Source organism: Puma concolor, chromosome E2 (assembly GCF_028749965.1).
Source record: "Puma concolor isolate L17-30 chromosome E2, mPumCon1.1.hap2, whole genome shotgun sequence".
In the NCBI taxonomy this organism is placed as follows: Eukaryota; Metazoa; Chordata; class Mammalia; order Carnivora; family Felidae; genus Puma; species Puma concolor.
In genome coordinates this window covers 11766546-11784981 of record NC_141681.1, presented here as the reverse complement: position 1 = coordinate 11784981, position 18436 = coordinate 11766546, and the positions used below count along the sequence as shown (strand labels likewise).

General features: G+C 41.3%; 1 protein-coding gene across 2 annotated transcripts in view; it reads left to right on the top strand.

Annotated features, from left to right (window-relative positions):
• CNTNAP4 (contactin associated protein family member 4) overlaps nt 1-9573 on the top strand; it is a 262236-nt gene extending 252663 nt beyond the window's left edge. For both annotated transcript variants that reach the window (XM_086688863.1, XM_086688864.1), the window contains 3 exons: nt 3683-3901; nt 4223-4294; nt 8829-9573. In XM_086688863.1, coding sequence (XP_086544989.1) covers nt 3683-3901; nt 4223-4294; nt 8829-9022 — 485 coding nt within the window. In that variant the 3' untranslated portion in view covers nt 9023-9573. The remainder of the gene's footprint in view (nt 1-3682; nt 3902-4222; nt 4295-8828) is intronic.
• The last annotated feature ends 8863 nt before the right edge of the window (nt 9574-18436 follow it).

The following is an 18436-nucleotide window of genomic DNA, read 5'->3' as shown; positions in this document are numbered from 1 at the left end:
AGTGGTGTCGGCATCTCAGGAGCCAGGTAACAGGAAAGATAGAGATTTTTGCTCGTTGGCTTTGTTAGTGCAGTTGTCGATGTCTAGCAAAGATATCTGATGCTATGTATTTCTAAGGCCAGCTTTGCTTATGAACAACATATTATAACTGTTAATTTTGCCTGGTCTCAGTTCTGGGGGGTAGGGGGTGGCTGCAAAGCCCCTGTGCTCTGCCTTCACTCCTAATTCCCACCCATTGACTCTCCTGCAAATAGGAGTTGCTGGTCCAGCCCAGCAGGCAGGGGGGAGCATTAGAGGTTGTCAGTGAAGAGAGCCTTGGGTGACCCCGTGCGCCCTGGTTGGAAGAGTCTGGACCAGCCTGCGAGAGTCTCTGGGGAACACCCTGAATTGTGTAGATCCCTCCTCTCCACTGGAAATGCTTGGCTTACAGAGCTCTCTGGGACCCCCATGGGGAAAGGTCAGCATTGAAAACGTCACTGTGCCCAGTCCCCCCCTTTGCCAAAGAGGGAGTGACCTGAAACTTGAGGACTTCCTGAGTCCTGCTGACGATGACCTGAGGTTTGAGTCCTCTCTGGCTGGAGGTTAGGGGTGCCTGGCCCGTACCCTCCCTGATGTGGGGCAGCTACATTGTCTACCTTCTCTAGATGTCAGCCGCCTAAGGAAACCAGTGACTGACAATCACCCGGCGGAGGAGAAAAACAGCTCTATTCTTAAGACGCACAACAATGAAACGGGAGAAGAAACAAAGCCACCGAATCACTCCCTATCACAATGGGCATATTCAGGGAGACGGACACCATCTGATGAGACTTAGTAAGAGCCCTTGCTTCCAACAAAGCAAAAAAAGACCTTGAGGAACTAAAAAGGTGTGACTGTTCCAGACTCAAAGTCAGTAGGAAAGAGTGATGTTTGTTGAAACGTGAATTCATCACCTAGAAGATCAAGTGATGAAGGCTTCGACTCACACAATATTAGGTCCTAAAGGATAGAAATCAGGCTGGAAAAGTAAAACAGCTTAGAGAAAATGCAGAGAAGATGTGGTGTGAATAATCAGCAGACCAATAGGATAAAGAAGAGGAAGGAGAAGCAGGTTACGACACTTGGCAGGCTAACGAAAAACCTTGTGTCTCCAGGTGAGAAGGGCCCACCGTATTCTATGCAAAATTCCTAACACACAGGGAATCTTGCAAAATTTAAGAAAGAAGTGATGGAGGCAGAAGATGCTGGAATAATATCTCCAGACCACTAAAGGAACAGGGCTCTGAAGAATCAACCTTAAAATAGACGCGCAAAAATCACCTAATCCATCAAGATAAATTTCTGTTCCAGACGCACTCCATCACATTTTCTAATTGATTTATTCAGAGCATTACCACTCTTCAAAATTTTCATTAGTTCCTGTTTCTATGTTTATTTTCTCTCTCTGCTGCTAGAATGTAACATGCTTGATATGCGCGGAATTTATTTCCTGTATCTGTAGCTCTTAAAACAAAAATTAATTGATTAACTGCCCACTTTACGTTTTAAGAGTTTAAAGTCTTTTATACCATAACTTGTAATTTGAAAAATGTTTTTACTTAAAGGTGTAGTTTTTAAGATTCATCTCATATCAGATTTGTACCAGAGAAGTGAATCGCATCTATTTACATTTTTCGGGGAGGGGGGAGTGTTCAAAAGATAAGATTTTTCAAAAGCCTATCGAAATTGTAATCAAGATTTTAACACTGTAGAATAAATGTGAAAAGCACTGTCCTGATTATGTTGTTTTTAATGTATATTTCTTGTTCCTTTCTTATTAAAGTAAAAAACCTCCAAAGCAAGAATGCTGCCTTTCTAAACATAAATATGCTTGAATGTATATCCATTCAAATGAGTGAATGCTGTGTGTTGGAACTAAGTTAGTTCTTGGTTTCCACACATGCACGACATGGCTTCTGTGGAACAACATAATGCCGGGGGGTTGAGGGTCTCCCGTTGGTTCAAGGAGCCAGTCTGGGTGCAGTGAGGCAGGATGGCCTGGTAGTAAGAACATAACTTTCGGAGGTAGAGCCCCTGAGCCTGAATGCCATACATCCAGAGTAATCAGGTCAGGCTCATTCGGAGCTGACGCGCCAAGAGTCTCTTCAAGAATAGTTGCTCTCCAGCCAAACAAACTAATAACAAAATAAATCAGCAGCCCTGCAGAAGATATGAACAGAGTGAAGAAAACAATGTGCCAATCAGAAAGTGGTTCATAAATAGAAGAGTCTTGTGATTTGGAGCCCAACAGGCCTGACTCCCGAGCAGAATGCCGATGGCTGTGTGGCCTCAGGCCATCACTGCAGTTCTGAACCCACGCGTCTCGCCTGTGTGACTGACTGGGATAAGATACTGGCGGCTACTGGAAGCTGTCAACACAGACGTGCGAATCCCTTAGAACGGTGCCATTGTAAGCACCCAATAAATACTAAATATCTTTTTTTTTTAAGAGACAAGAGTGTCAAATTGTGTCTGTGTCCTTGTATATGCAGTGCAGGAGACATTAGTCCTCCTTTTTTATGGTCATATTGGGTGGGGAGGTGCTATATGGTCTGGTCACATTTGAACTTTAAAACTAGGGGCGCCTGGGTGGCGCAGTCGGTTAAGCGTCCGACTTCGGCCAGGTCACGATCTCGCGGTCCGTGAGTTCGAGCCCCGCGTCGGGCTCTGGGCTGATGGCTCGGAGCCTGGAGCCTGTTTCCGATTCTGTGTCTCCCTCTCTCTCTGCCCCTCCCCCATTCATGCTCTGTCTCTCTCTGTCCCAAAAATAAATAAACGTTGAAAAAAAAAAAATTTAAAACTATAGTTAGTTCTCCTGGTTTAGATTTCAGGCTCGCCACACACAAAATGTAAATATATTCTTCACTCTAAAATCATAAATTAGTATTTCGGCATTCAAGCCAACCTCTGTTCCATCATAGTCCCAGAGAAACTCAACTCTGGTTAATGTGGGGGAGGGGTTTTCTGTCTAGAGGGGCCACACATGTTTCTGCCTGAGTGACAGCAGCCCTGAAACAGGGAGTGAGGTGTGGACGCTTTCACTGCTGTGCATGAGGAATTAGGGCGACTCTAGACACTTTGGGGTGTAGCCTTCCCACCTGATAACATCTTCCCCCTGCGTGTTTGGATGGGGCCAGAGAATACCAGACGTCTTTCAGCCAGACCGAGCCGTCTGCTTGGGCAGTTAACAGGGGAACTCTAGAAGCTCCATTTTCCCTCTAGCTCCTGTGATGGTCGTGACTTACGTCTCAAAGGCTGAGCTGAATTCATTTCCAAATCGGGAAGCACTTTAATCTCTTAACATTGACTGCAAGCCCTATCACCAATCACGTTAATCATCTATTTTTAAATGTAACATCTCACGAACCCTCATCAGTTCAAAACCTGGCTCATCCGTCCAGAGGCTTCAATCATTTCCAGATCACCATATCATATTAAATTAGCCATACTTAAAAACTTGCTTTCGTTAACCTCAGGAGGCTCACCGGTAGTCACGGAGAGACTTAACGGATCTGACTCTTTTACTAAAGACCCAAGAAAGGGGAGTTTAGTCCACTGCATGTCTGTTGTTACTGTATTATCAGACTCAGAACATTCCATCTCTAGCCTTGCCTGTTTGCTTTTGCATGATTATTAATATTTTGGTGTTTCTTTGGATTTCCAGAGTACACTGACGTAGACCAGGAGACAGCCCTGGCCGGTGCACAGGGCTTCCTGGGCTGTCTGTCCGCGGTGCAGCTCAGCCACGTGGCCCCTCTGAAGGCCGCGCTGCAGCCTAGCCACCCGGCCCCTGTCACCGTCTCAGGACATGTGACAGAGTCCAGCTGTGTGTCCCAGGCTGGCACTGATGCCACATCAAGGGAGAGGACACACTCGTTTGCAGGTAGGGGAATGGCTCCTCCTTTGCAGTCACAAACGCACTTGTCCCCTGGGTGTTGAATCTTCTGATGCCGCTGTTGCAATGCGTTCTCAAGGTGGCCTCCCCAGATTGGTTTTAACTTCCAACCCATTTCTCTTCTAGATCCTCAGTGCCTTATCCATGTGAGCCACTGCAGTTGATGCTGCTGAGGTTAAAAAAAAAAAATCGCAGAGATCCCACACTGATTAAATGTTTTAAGATTTTTTTTTCCCAAAATTTCTTCTTTTTACTTGGCTCTATCCCTCCCTCCCACTTTTTTTTTTTTTTTTTATCCTTTTACTGCAGATCATTCTGGAACAAGAGATGACAGAGAACCCCTAGCTAATGCAATCAGAAGTGACTCTGCAGTAATTGGAGGTAACAGAAGGCGTGAATGAACTCTTCTTTGGTACTTCTCATCTCTAGGAGTGGGGAATAGTTAGCACTAGAGAAACGATGGGGAATCCACACATATCCCCACTGCGGGACACTGGATCCTGAGGTCAATGGCGGGGGTGGTTTATTATTTATACTGGGTTGTCTTTTAGAGTCTTCTTGAATTCATGAATTCCTTGAAGATTTTCAGTATACATAATTGATCATTTCCCTGAAGTGCCACACTCATACAGTTGCTACTCTGTGTAAAACTGAGCATCATTTAACTTGAAAATGGCCTTCTACAATCCCTAAGGAATTCTGAATATATTTGGGGAGGTACTGTTTCTGTTGGCTTCTTGGATTTTGTTGTATTGTTTCCACAAGAGTTTATGTAAAAAGTAGGAAAAACCTGAGATTAACACTGGGAACATACATTTTATGTTGTGTTAATACTCAATGAAATGGGTATTTCTGTGGTTTAGATGCTCACATCAGTGAATATAACACTTTTAGTTGCATTTTTTTTATCAAATATTAGGCCAATGGAATGAAAGTGGTTTGTAGTTATTTTAAATTGCAGAATTAACACAAAAAATTTTAAAGTATACCTTCCTGGCAATGAAACAGCATGTTCTCTGAGACACAATTTATTCAAAGCCAACCCCCAAAATATACCTTTTTCTTCCTGATGAATGATCTTCAGAAAGTAATTAATCAGATAATGGAAATGCTAAGTGACTCACCTTTTCTCCACACCGTGCATATGAGATGAACATAAAAAATAAACAGTTATTACATTGCCAGATAATGTGATTTCACTTTAACTTGGGCAGTTTATGTGGGCTATATGTCTGGTCCGTTTTTGTTCTATTTTTTTTACATCTTTACTCATTCAGACATCAACTTCCTTGAAGTCGTTAGGATTTTACTTAAACAGAGAATAGTACTAGTCATATCTTTGTGAGGATGTTAACATCCGCATTGCCATTTCAGTTGCTTTTCTTTTTATCAGATTAATGGTGTATAAATTAAAGATACATAAGATGGAATTCCCATTTAGTCATATGATAAGCAAAAAACAAACAGCAGTAAGTCCCTCTGAAAGGAGTAGTTAATAACTGAGTGTCTAAAAGAAAATACATTAATATATTATTAAAAATACATTATGTGGTAAAAACTCATTTGAAGCTATAGCAATTAATGTGCTTAACATTTTAACATTTTTATTTTTTTAATGTTTTTATTTATTTTTGAGAGAGAGACAGAGTACTAGTGAGGGAGGGGCAGAGAGAGAAGGAGACACAGAATCCAAAGCAGGCTCCAGGCTCCGAGCTGTTAGCACAGAGCCCGACGCGGGGCTCAAACTCACAAACCGCGAGATCATGACTTGAGCCGAAGTCGGCCGCTCAACCGAATGAGCCGCCCAGGCGCCCCAATGTGCTTAACATTTTAAATGACGATTCCTTGTCAAAGAAATTGTCTCAGTCTCCCAATGGTGCTTTTCCCATACATTTAACTGGTATAGATATAGGGAGACACAGATTCACAGATATACATAGAGAATGACTGGACAGGCAAGCCAGTATTAGAGCACAATGCTGAATCTTTAGAATATTATTGCTTTGGGCAAAGATCATTGTTAATATTTATAGAATATAGGAGGGGTATATTGATAAGTCATCCTCTGTTACTGTGGAATGGAAACATGTTATAGGTCATCTCTGAAATCTGTCTTGGCTCAAATACGTAGAGCAGAGAAAGACAGTGTGGAAGGTGTGTGCAGCTTGGGAACTGAGGGCCTGGGAACACGTGGTGTCTGCTTTTGCTCATTGCTCAGACAAAGCTTCAGAAGCAGAGCAGTTGATCATGGCCGTTGAAGCTCAGAAGGCCTTGTCTTGGGACCACATGCAATTTATCTGCTAAATCACAGAATATCATCCTCCAGGGTGTTTCTCCATCTGGTAGCATCGCGGTATAATTCTTCACCCGTTGTCTCGTTACTCGTAAATTGCACCCACTGTGTAACAATAATTAATCCATTTAAAATTTTTCCAAATTGGCTAATCGCCCTATGTTCTACATTTTAGATCATCTTTTTCTTCACTTACAAACACTGAATAATGTAAGATGGGAAAATTGTTCAATAAGACTTTTTTAACCGTGACCCAGATATTACAGAGGGTTTCTGGCCAGGCTACACAGATATGGATGGTGAGAATTAGACAAAGAGAAAGCTACCTAATTTCCTCATAAAAACATTCACACAGAGCTTCAGATGGCAATGTCACAGAGCACAGTGGTTTGCCGTATTTTATTTAGTGTATCTTTTTTTTTTTTTTTTTTTTGGTATAGCAGGTTAAATCAAGGTTTTTGTTGGATGTGACAAATCCTGACATGACACCTTCCCCAAATTAAAGGAGATAAATCACATATATGAAACAAACTAGTTCCAGAGTCCCCCCATGATTATGACCATCTGGATGTCCTGTCTGGGCCACTGTAATATTGATATTTATTTTATAATTGCTGTAGCCTGGTCTCTACTATACCTCATCAGTTTTTCATATTGAAATAATTCAGAATATCTCTCTTGAAACAAGAGGCCTAAATTAAGAGGCCAGACAATAGAAATATTTATAGCGACTCAACTGATGAGAGGCAAAATATATAACAACAAATGATATTCTGATTAAAATTATTATTTATTAATATGACTAATAATAATAAAAACAACTGTATCCATTAGTAAATTCTTCAGATTTCAAGTGCAGAATTTGGTTGCCACATTTATGTTAGACTTACATGAGCAAGGAATTACTGTCCTTCTCAGGTAAGCCCGACCCAACCTAACATTGGCTTAGCCATTGGCAATATTATATAATTTGCTGTAGTGAATTTAATTGCCCATTAAATCATGTGCTCAGGAGTCTACTGTGATTGGTGAGAACCTTCAATGTGTTGGCTTGGTCGGTTTCCATTAGAGTTCTATGCCCCTGACTTAAACTGGAATGAAGAATTCCTAGCTTTACAATATGACAGTTGATCCACATTGCCGTTTTCATTGTGCCTATTTTTGTCTGAAAACAACTCCATCCGTTGATACCTCCACCGTTTTCATCAGAAAAGTCTAAGTGTTAGGAAACTCTCAAACTCATGGTGACAGGCAATAGTTTTCCAAATTCTCTTTTTCATCTGAAAGCTTGACTTTTATCACTGGCGACATATATTGTCAGTTGTTTTTCTTCAAGTGACAGACTCACTTCACACATTTTAGAGAAAATATCTGCCAAATATCCAAGTCAAAACAACCATAGTTTGTCAGTCATTCTTTCAAATAAAAATGGTGTTCCATGAAGCGAAAAGTAAGTAGTTGAGCTCACAAGTCAGCTGTTCACACAGGCGCTCTTCCTGGAGACAGCCATCATACTGGGAGATCCATCCAAAGTATTTTCTACCTCATTGCCCAAAATGTTAAAAAGGCTTATAGCCAAAAGGTCAGTATTTCATAAAATAAGTAATTTTTAGGGCTTCATTAAGGACACTCTTAAAATGAATCTGGCTTGCTTTTTTTTTTTTCTTTTTTGTGGGATTGCCTGGCAATCTAACGCCTTCTGCCTTATGAATTCCACGACCGCTTTTACAGTTCGGTAGCCTTGCCTTAATTCGTGCTAAGGTACCAGGAATTTTACCTAACCCTGTTTTACATTAATAGTGGATATGTCAACACAATGAGAGAGGCATCTTAGAATTATTATGAAAATAGCTTTGACCCTGTGGATCTCCTCAAAGTGTCCTGAGGACCAATAGGGATTCACAGAACACGCTTTGAAGAACTACTAGCCCGATGTAATGCCAAGGTCGATAACCCTATGTTGGCATAGCTAAGAATTGTGGTATTTAAATATTTTATTTACAACCAGATGTTTCAAAATATCAATATTTCTCCTACAGAAATAATCGAAATAATCTATGTTATCTGTGTCAATATATTTCACTAGTCAGGATTATTCATATACATATATCCTGTTCCTCCTATTCAACAGTATGACAGACTATTGAGAATCAAATGAATTACAGTGTTTAAATATTGAAGTACAAAAACACATTTAATTATTTTACAACATTACTACTACCTGTAAATTTAAAATAATAACAATTTGTGTATTAATATGCAGTGACCAACCACATGGTCTTAGAGACATGTCAGTAACATCTTGTGTTATATGTAAATGCAGTAAAAATTTGAAAAATAAGTGGAAATGCACTAAATAAATCCAATATCGTATGCATGCAGAATAAATGGAGGTGAACCCCCAGGGCTGATAGAGGAACTCAGAGACAGACAGACTCGGGTATATTATGACACCGCCCAATCCAGAAATACCTGAGGTTTTGATATTTTTAATTCATACCTACTAGATGCTTGATGTATGTAGAAAACGATTTTATCATGACTTATTAAGCAACGAAGTCAGCAGGGCTTCCGTTTGGACAAAAGTTCTGACTTTGCGTTGTTTTTCTCTTCCCTCCCCAGGTCTGATAGCGGTTGTGATCTTTATCTTGCTGTGCATTGCTGCCATTGCTGTTCGCATTTATCAGCAGAAAAGGTTATACAAAAGAAATGAGGCAAAGAGGTCAGAGAATGTAGACAGTGCCGAGGCTGTTTTGAAAAGTGAGCTTAATATACAAAGTGCAGTCAATGAAAATCAGAAAGAGTACTTCTTCTGATTGGCAGCTGTGTTTTAACTTACAGTCCCGACAGTCTGTTTTAATAGCCGGGGGCTCTCAACGGACAAGAACATGTTCTTCCACTGAATGTACACGCAATTGATTTGCAGCACTGCCGTCTTGCCATATCCAGACTCGAGATGGCTCCAGGAGGCCTCATCCAGTGATGTATTTCCCATAGCAGTCGTTCTACAGAACAAGGGATGAGACACCGCTCTTAATTTCCGACCGTTCTGATAGGATCTAAAACGGAAGTTTAACTCGCTTGATGACTACGGTTTTTAAATGTGAAGACCATATCCCTGGTCTCTCCACCGTGTGGTACGTAAGTTTTGTTAGAGGTAAAAATCAAAATTGGACAATACGGACCTTGCTTTACTGGAGAACATGCTCGTGTTTGCTTTAGTGTCCCCATGGTGTTATTAATAGACCTGGAAATGCTTCTAAGATCCTGTTTGGCTGGTGTTTGCATCTTCAGTGGCCAAAAGTATATAAAACCCCTTTGCCTTTCTCTGTGTTACATTCAATACAGTTTATCAATAGTCTTGAAAGATGTTGTGTTGTCATTGGTTTGTTTTGATTGTTCTTTTTCTATTTGACTTCTCTGAATGATTTGGGATACCTTAGGTTTTGAGTGTCAGACTTCAGCTCTGAATGTAAAATTCATATGCAACCAGACTCGGAAAGTGCTTGGGTTGTCAGCGTGCGATGTCTTGCCTTTTAAAATTTTCATAATCTGCTATCATTGTTCAGTGGTGGCGGGAGGTAAGACCCTGGATAATGCCAATTTCCCAAAGAATGTGAAATGTTTGCAACTCTTCAACTTGTCAACATAAAAACCACAACTCTTAACAATGCACACATTTTATTTACAACTGTAATATCTCATATGAAACACACCTTTGGGAATATTTTCCCCAAACCTTATGCCAGTTTTCTTTATAGGTTTGTTCTTCTGTTTTTCTAAAGTTTATCACCAAATTTTCTTTGATCTCCCTTGACTGTATTCCGTGGGGAATGTTTCTTATGTATTAGAAAAAAAAAAAAAAAAAAAAAGACAGCTGGAAGTGGAGAGCTCCATTGCCCATCCTAAAACATATACTCCTTCAGGCATACATTTTTCTGTGCCCTGACCTCCAGGACAGACTTTGTAAAATATAAGCTGCAGCCACGCCCCCCTCCCCTACTTTCTCCAAAAGCAGTTGAGTGGTTACAGAGTGCTCACTCTATGGGGTGATGGCGTATTGCATGATTTATGCTTCGTCTGCCGTTCTGTCATCTCTCATTTATGGTGACGGGGTAATTTCTCGAAAAGTACCAAAAATCAATATAACCTGCTAACTAGTGCATTCTGATTAGGGTGTATATACATACCAAGAGATCATAGAATTATCAGTGACCTTATGAAACTTGTTGCAATAATTGATTTTGAGGCAAAGCAAACAAGGTGCATGCATGTAGTTCTCTTTAAATTTCATAAGCCAGTTATATAATAAAGGCACTTTGCTGTTTATGATCACGCTGCCCGGGTGCCTGGCAAGGAACAGTTAGATCCCTTAGTTCATCCACACCAGAACAATTTGGGAATACATAAATTAATCATCTTATTTTCCTTCTCAACCTCCTTACAAAAGCCGCCTGTCTTTTCCATAGCTCTGTATCCATTTTGCTGTTTCTGTAAATGCCTGACTAAATCTTAGGATATGAATTAACATAGTAGTTTATGAAGGACCGATGTTGATGAGTGGCATACTTTCTTCTTTTTAATTGAAAGACTTGAAAATCGAACACAGAAGTGCTAGTTTTTATTTGATGCAAAGCTGAATACAAGCATCCTAACGGCCCTGAATCTGTTAGAAGTGTTCATGTGATTTAGTAGCCGCATTAACCTGGTTGGGAGTGTAGACAGGTTTATAGATGGTGAAGCCTCATGGTACTGTGTGGTCCGCACCACCAGAAGCTGCAACGTGATGGCCTCACAACGCATTGACCTGTCATTTGTCATGATTTTCAGTTCCGGGTTTGTAATCTATTCTTTCTTTTTTCTTAATAAAATGCATTTTTGAAGTTAAAATGCAGGATATATTTTAAGAGACGTTGTATAAAGGTTTAAACTGAGGGAATGATACTGGATTTTCATTTTCTTAAAACAGTAAAAAGATGTGTAGATGTCCACCTCCTTTACTGGCGGTCTGTTTTTTAAGCCTTTTGGTACATCCCGTGATTATTATGAATTATTAACGAAAACTGCATTTATCATGTATTTTCCTTTGAAATGGACACAAAAATGGCAGGAGAAAACAGAAAAAGGTTTACTGATTATAACAGGTGAGGGCAGTTGAACGACATTTAAAGTTTTGCCGGAGGCGAGCCTTTGTCAGCAACTGTTTGTTGAAACATTCTGTGTGTTTAAACGGGGCTCTATCTTTTTACTTCTCCAGAGAGCTTGGCCAGTGAGGCTACACTGACAAACCCGATTATGTCGAAGGATACTGTGCACCCTTCTATAATATAAAAGTTTTTAAAAAGTCCCTCATCTGTGATTTCACAGGAACACAATATATAATTAACATTCTCTTTTTAAGAAGACGAACTTTCTAAATCTCATTAAATTCCAATGTGCTAATATGCAAATAGAGTAGAGTTAATGTGGCATTGAATACTCGCCTCTATGAAATAGGGGTCATCTGTGGGAAATGACATCTTAATTTTGTGGAAGCCGTGCCACTTAAATGGCCCTTGACCACTCTAGCAAATAGCTTCGTTTTTAAAAAATTCCATTCCCAAGGGGGCTCCTGGGTGGCTCAGTTGGTTAAGCGTCCCAGTCCTCATTTTGGCCCAGGTCCTGATCTCATGGTTCCTCTGCTGACAGCACAGAACCTGCTTGGGATTCTCTCTCTCCCTGTCTGTCTCTCTCTCCTTCTCTCTCTGTGCCCTCCCACCCCTTGTGCTTGATTTCTCTCTCTTTCAAAATAAATATTTAAAAAAAAATTATTTCTCAAGTGTCACTCTTTGAAACACATTTAATAAATTCTTTAGATGGCAAGGTAAACACCTGACAACCAAACAGACGCCAGTTATTTAAAATTGTTTATGTTGGGGCGCGTAGATGGCTCAGTCAGTTAAGCATCCAACTTTGGCTCAAGTCATGATCTCACGATTCATGGGTTCAATCCCTGTGTTGGGCTCTGTGCTGACAGCTCAGAGCCCAGAGCCTGCTTTGGATTCTCGCTCTGTCTCTCTGCCCCTCCCCAGCTCATGCGCTCTCTCTCTCTCTGTCTCTCTCTCTCTCTCAAAAATAAATAAACATTGAAAAAAACTTTTTTAATTAAAAAAAATTGTTAATGTTAAAAAATAAAACTGCCAGTTATTCTACCAGCAAAAGTGGGTTTATTCGGGAACAGCAGAGATGCGATTCGGGATAAGCAAGCTATGGCAAAATGATAGGCAAGTTGCCTGGACAAAGGAGAGGAATGCTGTTTGTAGAGGAAAGGGGGCAGGGAGGTTGGAAAGGCTGTTACCAACAAGTCCATTGGAATAAACCGGGAGTTCCAAGTGTAGGGGCTTCTCATTGGCTGAGCTGTGACTGTCTGTCATTGGCTGTGTTGCAGGAGGTATGTAGGGGGAGGTGGGGTCAGGGAAGAGGAAATCGTTTTTTCCTCCTTCCTCCTATTCCTCCTGCTGGGAATAGTGAAGTAGTTTCCCACGCAAGGTGGTCTTTTCCTCTTGGGTCTGTAATTGAGGAGGGGTAGGGCATGAGCGTGCCCTGCTGGCCTCCTGCCTCCATTCTAAATGAGGTTCCCTTTTATAAATTTTCACAAAATCCACTTTCATTAATTGGTACTATCTTTCATGTATAACGGAATCTGGGAATGGGGTCCATCAGGCAACTGGAGAGCACAGATGTGTTACTATATGATACATATTAGTGTGAACAGCTGAGTTTTACAGATGAAATATCCAGGACACAGGTATATGAGGTGGTGTCTCCAAAAGGACACGTCAGCAATGTGGAAGTGATGAAACCGTGATGGGAATTTCCTTTTGTTCCCACGTGTTTCTGATCTTAGTACTTCGAAGACCTGGAGTTTTGGCAATTATTTAGTGGCATGGAAAAATTGAAGGATCTTGGTGTCCTCTTTGTCCAGAATGACCTATGCTTCTAGATCTCTCCCATATCCTTTAAAAAGAACATAGATCTTTATCTGGTAGGTCATTGCCATTGATAGATTTGGTTTTCTTTGAAAAATATTTAGTAAGCTTATGGCCCTCGACACCAGGAGAGACAATTATAACTGGAGCACTTTGTAGAGTCATGAAATACACCATACGAGCTCAACCCGATGGATCAAGGCATCAAATGTCTTCGTTATAACAGAAGAAAAGATGAAATAGACCCAACTCACGTCAACAACGTTCAGTCGATTGATTGGCTTTCTGGTCCTTGTGTTGACTATGAGATGGATCTACTAGATACGTTCAGGATGTCCTGGTGGTCATTTATTTTTCCCAAGTTTGAGTGATGGAGAGTGGTAACAGAAGAAAAAGAACAGAAGGAACGGAAGCCGACTGTGTGTTGGGGACATGTGTGAGTGAGTGTATGCATGTGTACAAGAAGGAATACCAAATGAGGAGAAAGCGAATATGAACTGTGAAACAGTCTGCACATAATTTCGCTAAGAGAGCTGGACTTTTGGTGTGGCAAGAGCTTCCCTGGGGACTGGTTTTGAAGATTTGCAAATGAAAATAAATGGAATAGAAAACAGTCTGACCCAGATTATCATGGCTTCTCCAGTGCAATAGCCTTTTAGTCTTTTCCCTATTTGTAACATTAAATTTTTTGTTAAAAAATACGTGAATATATTGAAAAAAATGAAATTGCATAAGAAATCTTACAAGGAAACGTAGCTCTCTGTTACCATATCGCCTCCCATCCCTCTCAGCTCTTTTAGATGCCTCTTGTGAGCTGCCCCCATCTCTTCATCACATGATGTAGCAGGCCAGCTTCCTTGGGAAGCAAACTCCAAGACAGTGGTTATCACAAAGGACATTTATTGGGGAGAATTGTTGGGATCGACATCTGCGGGGGAGGGGAGGAGGAAGGGTGGGGCCCATCACCCAACCTGTGCTGCTGTCACAAGGGCTCAGCCAACCCTGATGTCCTGAGTGGGAGTGAGGGGGCTGGGCATTTACACTCTCCTTTCAGCCAGGCACTGGCTGTTGACTGCCTGGGGAAGTGGGTAATGAACTTGGACAAACAGCTCTCTTCAGCCTCAGCAGTTCCTAAGGAAGGAGAACAAATGCTGCTCAGCATCTGGGGAAAAGAAATCGTTCAGTGCTGCCCCAGGGATCTGGGTGGCATAGCTCATCATCCCTGAGGGTTTGCCCCTGTGCTACTCAGATCCATCATCATCTGTGTTCTGGGATCAGCTCCTTCAGGACTCTGGCGAGCCTCATTTCCTGGGAAACTTACATGAGGAAGGAGGACAGAACGAACCACATATCCTGCCCCTGCAAGTGATCTCTTGGCTGCCACTGGTACTCATTCTCTCCCTCCACTGCTGCCCGTGCAGGACTCCTTTACTAGCTAACAGCTCTGCAGAGAGTTTGAACCATTGCCTCCTATGACCTCCCCAGCTGTAGCTGCTGTTCTTTTGCACTTACCATTAAAATTGGTCAAAGGAGTATCTAGAGGCCAAACATATTCCTCCTTGTCCCCAAAGTGTAAAAGTAGCTCTCTCTTATCACTTATCAGGGACAATTACTCCTGACATAGCCTCCCACATAACACTGCCTCAGCCAAAGATCCACGTTACAGCAGAGATGCATGGGAATGAGCACATTTCCGTGAGACTGCTGGTCCTTTCATATCATACCTTCAGAAGGTCTCCGTAGATCCTCAACAGGTGGTGTTGGCTGATACCTTACAGGCAATAAAGACAACTCATCTCTGAAATAAGTAATGATTCCAATCAAAAGTAATCTCTGATCCTTTCAGGGTAGAAAAGATCTGATGTAGTCAACTTGCCACAAAATTGGTGTTTTTGTAGAGGGGAACCATTCTGGGGAATGGACACTGGTGTCTGTCGCTGACCACTCGACCATTCGGGAGTGGCAGTAGTTATATCAATCCTGACGAGTGGGAGCTCATGTTGCTTGATGATGCATAGCTTCCATTCCTGCCTCCACGGCTACTCTGTTCATATATCCATTGTACTAGCAGTTCCTTCAGTGGCCAGTGATTGAGGTTGGTTGATACTTAGTCATTCTGTCTGATTTGGTTGTTTAGTGATTATTTCAAGGCAGCATATGCTTTCTGGTGGGCAAAGATCTTTACATTTCATGCCCATCCCATAGTTCCGTCCATCTGCTTCTCTTTCAGACCTTCTTGTCTCTGATCTTCCCAATCTCCTTCTAGGTCCTTGACAAATTGGCCAAATTACTGCCCATAAGTCCATATATATTATATCCTTGAGCCATTTCTTTCACACAAAGTGGATAACTATGGCACCATCCAAAAGTTCTGCTCATGTGGAGGTTTCTCCTCGCCACCATCTTTCTGTGGTCCTCTGACCGGAATGGTAGTGGTGTTACCTTCCATTTTCAGCCTGCACTCATATTCTAAGCTTACCCATCCATTCACCCAGTTCACACTTTTCACTTCTCTAGCAGTTGGTAATAAGGAACCATTCATGCAACTCTAAGCATATGCTGAGCGAACAGTGCTGGGGAAGAGTAGTGGATAACTTAAGGATCTGGGCAGGTGGCTTGTGCAGCTTTTTAGTGCCTACTCATGCTTGATCCCACGTACACTGCTTCCCATTTATGTTGGCTTTCTGCTGAGCCCACATAACTTGTGACTTGGTGAGTCTGAGAGAAGCCAGCGATTTTGCCCACATCTACCATCCCAATGTGAGGAACTTCCTCTCTAGCAGAGCTCAGTAGAACATCAGGAGATTTTTTAGAGAGTTGTGTATTTCTCTGCTGCAGATGACGTGGCATGGCTCTCAAACCTTGCATTTCTTCAATGTGATGTTCCCATTGGTGATGGCCAAGGAAACCTGCATAGCGTCTTTTTCCACCAATGATGCCACGTAGGGTCTGCAGGATTGTGTGGTCCAAGGGGCTGGACCTCATGTCTGTTGTTTAGACCCCACTGTAGAACCTGTTCTTATTCTGGGCCCCACTGAAAGCTGGCTGAAGCCTTACATGCTACCCAATATTTGGTCACAGCCCTATTCCCAAGTGTGGAAAATACCTCTTCTAGAACCCAAAGAAGCCTACTAGGCACTGTGCTGTCTTTTTCATAGTGGGAAATGAAAGATGAAATACTTTGTTACTGACTGTGGAGATAGGTCCCAGCATGCCTTTTTTCTGTAAAATGCAAGATAGTAAATGGGTTAAGCTTATGCCACAGACCCCTAACTCTGTCATTGTCATGTGAGAGCATCCATAGACAATGTGAAAAGAAAAAAAAAAGTATAGCTGCATCCCAACAAAGCTATGTAAAACGTAAGAAGTAGGCTAGATTTGATGCATAGGCCATAGTTTTCTGACTTCTGCCTTAAAACACTAGATTCTTAATCATTGTGTGATTGGGTGGCCAATATAATAGAGTAGTATGTTCCACAGGATGTCCAAATGACACAGGTCTCTTTGGACTATACCATGGCAGGGAGAGGAAGTGTTCATATGGCTTTTGGGGCAAGGCTGTTGTCCATTCCAGATGACTACAGAGTGCTTCTAAATCTCCATTCTGATAGGTTGGAAAAGAACACATTTTTCACATCAACATCCACATACTCTATACCTGAGACGATGTTACTCTAGCAGAAATGCCAACATCTGGTACAACAGCTGCAACTGGGGCTCCTGCAATCTACTTCCCCTCTGCCAGGGAAGGTAACATATTCACAGGTTGCAGAGGCTAGAATGTGGACAGCTTTGAGGGGCCATTAGTGTGCCTGCAACACCCCCATTTTCTGTGGTTTTCTCCATCCAAGTGGCCTGATGTCATTTATTCCAGATCCTTTTTGTTTGAACTTTTCTAGAAAGATATCTATAGTCAGGTGTCTCTTTATGGCTTTATGTGTGAAATTCCTATGAAGTAACTACCTGTCCCCATAGTTCATGAGTCGGGTACGTAATGTCTCAGCCATTCCTTTACATAATTTGTTCTTACTTTCCTTGTGTGGAAGAAATGCCAACAGCCAGTGAATCTAGCCAGAGTGGAACTCCTTCCGTGGCCCCAGCTTCCTTGCTTACCCTTCCCTCCTCCTGAGTAAAGTTTAATAGTGCTCATCACTTGATTTGCTCCTGGCTTCATATTGCCTTTGACAGTTAGGGACTCTAACAATTGTTGTTTGAAAAGTCAAGAAACCAATAATATCTGTTTTATCAAGCCATAAACTAGAAAGACCAGTCCTTATTATAATTCATTATGTCATGCCACACTAAATTGGGTTTGCTCTTGATAAAATAATGTCTTTATTCCATCTGCTGATGCTAGGTATGGTTTTAGACCCATTGAACTAACACATCTGCTTCCAAGCTGTTCACGGAAGAAACTTTCTGATAAATTATGTTGTTGTGAAGGAATTCATATTTTCATTGAAAACAAGCTGTTACAAATGATTCATGTTTCTCTGCATTTTCAACAGGAACAAATTAATTTTTTAATTGAGCAGTGAAATGACCTGTTCTTCCAAAATACATATTAAAAGAAGATGGTTACAAATGGTCATGGTGATTTAGACTCTTTGCAATAAGTTTTTTCATTTGCTTGCAATATTTGACAAACTTTTCTTAGTAGAAATCTATAGCACCAAATAAATTATCATAGAATGGCATCTTCTAGAGTAGGATTGTAGTTATATGAAAGAACATAAGCTAGGGGCGTCTGGGTGGCTCAGTCAGTGGGCGTCTGACTTCGGCTCAGGTCATGATCTCACAGTTCATGAGTCTGAGCCCCACATCGGGCTCTGCGCTGACAGCTCAGAGACTGGAGCCTGTTTCACATTCATTGTCTGCCTCTCTCTCTGCTCCTCCCCGACTCACACTCTGTCTCTCTCTCAAAAATAAATAAACATTAAGAAAAAAATTTAAAAAAAACATAAGCTAAACATAATGAAAGCACCACATTTTATCATACAAACAATATTCAGAAATTAAAACAAATACTAACCAAACTCATTTCAACTTAGGTTGAATCTTTATATTGTGAATTATAGTAGTGATAATGTTAATAATAGTTGCTGAATGGTATCACATTTTCTGAATACACATTTATTTCCTACCTGTAATTTGTATAAGAGATAGAAAATCTCTTATCTTTCCTGATGACTTTCTTAGTGGAAATTTAGTACACTTCAGCCTTACCATAGTTGAAATTTCACAATGTATGAAATTGATATG